General features: G+C 36.5%; 2 protein-coding genes across 2 annotated transcripts; both read right to left on the bottom strand.

The window, feature by feature from the left end:
* LOC147794831 (basic form of pathogenesis-related protein 1-like) lies at window positions 1-492 on the bottom strand. The gene has a single exon (XM_087125734.1). The coding sequence runs from the start codon at window positions 490-492 to the stop codon at window positions 1-3; it is 492 nt and encodes a 163-aa protein (XP_086981860.1).
* A 1499-nt stretch (window positions 493-1991) lies between these two features.
* Window positions 1992-2495, bottom strand: LOC111785253 (basic form of pathogenesis-related protein 1-like). The gene has a single exon (XM_023665660.2). It carries the CDS (start codon window positions 2493-2495, stop codon window positions 1992-1994), a length of 504 nt encoding a protein of 167 aa, XP_023521428.2.
* Between the last annotated feature and the right edge of the window lie 3505 nt (window positions 2496-6000).

The raw sequence follows: 6000 nt of genomic DNA, 5'->3' as shown, positions 1-6000 counted from the left end.
TCATACCACCCAAGAATCATAAGGCTTTTCCCCAATATAGTTGCCAGGAGGATCATAATTGCAAACAACAAACTGAGAATTAGCCTTGCAGGGCACTCTAGCACATCCAAGCCGCACCGAGCTCCACCACACCATCTGAGTGTAGTGCCCACATTCACCACCCACGCATTTATTCGACGCATGATCATACAGCGGCTTCTCGTTTGCCCACAGCCTCACCGCATCCGCCCCGGTGAACTCAGGGTAGTAGCCCGCGACTATGTTTTTTCCATATGGCCCGGTTGAGTGAATCATGGCACAGTCACTCTTTCTTTTTTCCGCATAGGCTTGAGCGTACGCGGCCACAGTGTTGCTCCATTGCATGGGGCCGACGCCGACCTGGTTGTGAAGCACGAGGTAGTCACGGGGGGCGTTTTGAGCGTTGGTTAGGGCGAGGAGGAACATGAAAGTGGCAATGAAAGCAGCCATGATCGGAGGGGTTTGAGTCCACATAATTTCGATGAGAGATGAGATGAAAATTGAGAATAAGGGAAGGATTTATATAGAGATGGAAAACTTAATATGGAATGCGATGGGAAAACAATGAATTATGAACTAATTATGCCATGCTCGGAAATTCAACAATGTATTCGGGCTTCCTTGTTTAGTTAGGTTAGATTTTTATTTGAATTAGGTTCAAATGAATGAAAATTTTCTAGATTGAGCATCAATTTTTTTTTAGGATTAATGAAACTTAATCCACATCAAGGTTAATCTTAAAATTTAAGATACATTTTTACTCACCATTTAGGTATTCATGCAGGTATATATTTATTGTTTTATTAACTAAATGTTTGAAAATAAATAAAAATAAATAAATAATGTTAATATTTTACTTAAAATTTTGAGTAAATGAAATGAATTAATTTAACCCAAAAATTTTATGATTGATTATACAACCGAGAATCATAAGAAGAATAGAAAATCAACTTTCAATTCTAGCGGATTGACTCACTTAGTTGTAGAGTGTGATAGAGTCGGCTAGTGGCTAACCCAATTGACTCACTTGGTTGCACTACGGTTAGTCTGACTTGATCCATTAAACTTTCCATTCTAACCCATAAATTCATCATTTTTAAAATAGTAGTTGAATAGGTTAAATTTTTATATTAAAAAAGTTAATTTTTTAAAATTTGGAGACACTTTTAAAATAACAAATTGTTAAACATTTTCTTATCCTACTCTTTTCAAAGTTTAGGAATATGTATGTTTTTTTCAAAGTTTAGGTTGCGACAGTGAGCCTTTATCTCCGGTGTGGGTCTCATAGTGCAGCGGAGTTAAACGCCGCCGTGCATCTCTCGATTTGGAGGTCAAAAACACCGTGGATTGGTTTTTCGCATCTCTGCTGTGGGCATTTCTTCCGGGTGACTTGGAACAAGAATTGACTGGTGGCTGGTGTTCTCAGTATTGAAGATTGTTCGGAAATGATCGTATATTTATAAGTAAAGAATACATCTCTAGGTGCCCGAAACAAACCTATGAGATTTTCTCATGTTCAAAGTGGACAAATATCATATACCATTGTAGAGATTCGTGATTCTTAACATGGTTATCAGACCATGAACTTAACTTAGCTATGTTGAACAAAGAAATTGTTAGCCTCAAAATTGTAGTCAAAAGTGTCGAACAAAGGGTGTATTTTGTTCAAAGGCTCCAAAGAAAGTAGTCGAGCCTTGATTAAGGGAAGGTTGTTCTAGAAATCTATGGGCTTCAGGGGTGTGATGTACTTAATTAGAGGGGAGAGTCTATGATCATGGGGTTTATAAGCGAGGAGGTCAAAACAAAGTCACAAGATTTAACTCAAGGAGGTTAAAACAAAGTCACAAGAGTTAACTCAAACAAGACAATATAATACTATTATAGACAATACCATAGCTTTATTTCAATTCATAAATTCATGATTCTCTCACCAACTTTATTACAATTCATAAAATTTTTAAAACTAAATCTCTTCAAACCACCAAAGAATCATAAGGCTTTTCCCCAATATAGTTGCCAAGAGGATCGTAATTGCAAACAACAAACTGAGAATTAACCTTACAGGGCACTCTAGCACATCCAAGCCGGACCGAGCTTCGCCACACCATCTGAGTGTAGTGCCCACATTCACCACCCACGCATTTATTCGACGCATGATCATACAACGGCTTCTCGTTCGCCCACAGCTTCACCGCATCCGCCCCGGTGAACTCAGGGTAGTACCCAGCGGCTATGTTTTCCCCGTATGGCCCGGTTGAGTGAATCATGACGCAGTCACCCTTTCTTTTTTCCGCATAGGCTTGAGCGTACGCGGCCACGGTGTTGCTCCATTGCATGGGGCCGACGCCGACCTGGGCTCGAGCTCGGTTGTGAAGCGCGAGGTAGTCACCGGGGGCATTTTGAGCGTTGGTTAGGTCAAGGAGGAACATGAAAGTGGCCATGAAAGCGGCCATGATCGGAAGGGTTTGGGTCCACATAATTCCGATGTGAGATGAGATGAAGATTGGAAATAAGGGAAGGATTTATATAGAGATGGAGAACATAATATGGAATGTGATGGGAAAAATGATGAATTATGAACTAATTATGTCATGCATCAGGCTTGCAAATTCAACTTGAATGAATTCGTTCACCTTTCCATGTTTAATTAAGAGATTTTTGTTTGGATTAAGTTCAAATAAATGAAAATTTTCTAGATTTAGCTAGTTTATGAATTTTTTTTAGGATTAATGGAACTTAATCTACCCAGATTATGGTTAATTTTAAAAGCTACATTTTTACTTACTATGTCAGTATATATTTATTGCTTTACTTAATTTAATTTAATTAAATTTATTCTTCCACCACTTTTTTAAATATATATTAAAATTTAGTGGCTTAATTAAATATTTGAAAATAAATAAATAAGGTTAATATTCTACCGAAAGTTTTGAGTAAATGAAATGAACTAGTTAGATTGGGTTTACTATATAACGAGAAAACTTCCACGACCTTGACCCCTTCCTCTAGATTGTTCACCATGAGTGATATTCAAAGCGTGTTCTTCTTCAACATGAGAACTCATGCGTTGTTCATGTTCAAGCAGGCTGCTTTGCAACTCATTAATGGTTAAGATGGTTGTATCCTTGGACTCCTCAATGGAACACACAATATAATCAAACTTTGGGGTCATAGATCTCAGAATCTTTCCGACTACTTCAACATCTTCTTTGTTCTCACCATTTAGTTTCATCTTGTTGGCTATGCTAAGGGTCCGAGCAAAATACTCGTTCACAGATTCTCCTACCTTCATGTGCAACATTTCAAACTCCTTCCGAAGAGATTGCAAATGTGCATGCTTTACCCGTGTCGAACCTTGATATTTCTACTTCATAGAATCCCATATGTTTTTGTTTGTTGTATCCTTGTTGAGGGTTGTCTCCAAGATCTAACGATCTAATGCTTGAAATAGATAATTCTTTGCTTTCAAATCTTTCCATTTATGATCTTCAATGTGCTTCTTCTAGGTATCTGTTAAAACCATGTGTCCTATTGCTGCAGGAATCCCATTCTCCACCAAACCCAGTACTAAAAAAGTTTTACATGAGCATTGACCAATGATCATAGTACCCATCCAATTTGAGTACTAAAACAACCTTTCCCACTTCTCTCCACTAACCTCTCATCCCTTCCCACAATTATCTCTCTTCATTCCATCCTTATTGTCTCTCTTCATTCCGTCCTTATCCGTCCTTACACCAGAAAGTAATAGGTACTGCAAAAAAGAAATAGAAAAACAATAATGGTGAGATTTACTCGAGGGAAAAAAAAATGAGAATGACCTTTTACGTGAAGATAGATCTTATCAATAAGGTATATATTAAATCTTCATTTTCTTTTATCCTATTTTTTTTTTAGAAATGACCGCCAATTATAGTTAGATCTTCATTGAATTATTACAATGGTTTAGCTTTGAGTTAGAAACTAAATGTCAATCATTTATACAAATGCTAGTAAATCACATCCCATTAATAATATTAGATTAGATGTATATCAGTAGCCAAATTAATAGATTAAAAATAGAATGACCAAGAAAATTTGTGAACAGGAAACACTGAGATAAGGAAAGGTTTGGAAACAGAGATCCACTAGAAATTTGGAATGCATGAGAACAGAATTAAAAGGTAACCGATACAAAAAAAAAAAAAAAAAAAAAAAAAATTAAAAACTACAAACTAAATATAGAGAGAAAGGTAAATATAGGGTAAATCTAGAGAAATAAGAGAGTAGTAAAGCTGATAATAACTTGAAATAGTTGTATCTACTATTTTTTATACAACAGTTACCATGGAAAATAAGATTTTTAATAAAAATATAATTATAGATATATAACATTTCAAGACTTTTAACCATGGATCAATGTAAACTAGAGAAATAATTTTGTAGAGTTCAAACTTGAAACTGATGTCATGGGCTCACGTAGGTTGACTCGGATTTCAAAGGACGGAATCGAACTTTCATTAAAGATATATGTGTGACAATGACTTAAGCTAGCCAGGTAAGTAGCCTTACAATCGACATGGTTATATTTGATGTTGACACGTGCCTGTGGTTCTGCACGTGTCATATATACTGATATGTGTGAATTATCTGTGAATCGGTATGCTTATATTATGGTTATGTTATATTATAATATGTGAATTGTATGATAATAATTGTGGTACGATGTGTTCAAGGATATGTTTGAGATAGGATATGAGAAGGATGCACAAAACAAAATGTAATGATAGTAGTAAGATTTATTCATGAAACGTTAAGGTTAGGTTACATACCAGAGTGCTATGGATAGAAGAGATTGTTGAAAGAATACGGTTAGGATATGAGTAGAAAGGGATAGGTTTGTGATAGATTGATAGAATGATAGCGTTATGATACGTTCTTGTGATGATATGACTAAGGTACGTTCACATAACGATATGACTGTGTAGGTATAAGAACGTTAAGGTTATGATAAGTTAGGAAACAATATGACCACGAAGTGTTTACGATACTCAATGTTTATGATACGATATATTGTGATGTGATGTGTCATGTTTAGATTGTTTTGTGACCATTGAGGTAATTGTCATATGAATTGCACGTTATGAAATGACATGTTAAAAGCATGGAGCGTTATGTTATGTTTTCTAAATTGTATGCATACAGCATGTTATGAATGACATGATATCACGACAAACGAAATGAAATGTAATCCCGTTAGGATTATGTATGATACGTAGACTGAAAATGAGAAATGACATGTTAAGCATGAAAGATGATAGCGGGTTATATTCATTAATAATAAAAGTAGAAATATTGGGGACCACATGCATTATGTGTGCTCATGCATTTGGGGGATACCCCTATTCCAAAACGAGAGTATGGACGCGTACATCCAATGACAGGACAACGATCGTTATGTTTTGCATAGCGCTACCATGACGGTTACTAGTTCTAACGGGTGTCCGGCCTAAGGAGCTCCTAGAGTATGCTCGCCCGACAAGGAAAGTGGACCAGCAGTGTGCGAACTGGCTGGTGAGCCCATACTCGCACGTATGGGCTGTGTGTAGAGTATATGGTACACGTCCAAATTTACTGGTTAGAACAGCACCGTAGGAAGACAGATTGAAAGATAGGTCTCATCATCTCATTTGCATGTGATTGTTGCATTTAACCCCAATAGTGGGGTCACTTACTGAGTATTTCTTTAAATACTCAAGCCATGTGCTACAACTTTTTCTGGTTAAGGCAAGGCATTCCTGTATGGCTAACGACGACATCGCAACTCGAGACCATGACACATGCATAAGATAGTGGTATTTTTTTTTAGACTTGGGCTAGAATAGGATGTTTAAACTTAAACGCTTATTTATTTTATTTCGGGTCTTTTGTTGTATCGTTTTAAAGATGTTTTCGAAACACGCAAGTCCATGGCTGTGTTTTAAGATAAAGGTTATGTTTTAT

This window comes from Cucurbita pepo, chromosome 1, assembly GCF_057944985.1.
Source record: "Cucurbita pepo subsp. pepo isolate OVF chromosome 1, ASM5794498v1, whole genome shotgun sequence".
Lineage (NCBI taxonomy): Eukaryota > Viridiplantae > Streptophyta > Magnoliopsida > Cucurbitales > Cucurbitaceae > Cucurbita > Cucurbita pepo.
The sequence above is the reverse complement of the archived record's forward strand: the minus strand, read 5'-3'. Positions and strand labels throughout refer to the sequence as shown.

What these genes read in the sequence shown, in the direction of transcription:
- LOC147794831 (XM_087125734.1), bottom strand. Translation starts at nt 492, where the DNA reads ATGTGGACTCAAACCCCTCCGATCATGGCTGCTTTCATTGCCACTTTC.
- LOC111785253 (XM_023665660.2), bottom strand. Translation starts at nt 2,495, where the DNA reads ATGTGGACCCAAACCCTTCCGATCATGGCCGCTTTCATGGCCACTTTC.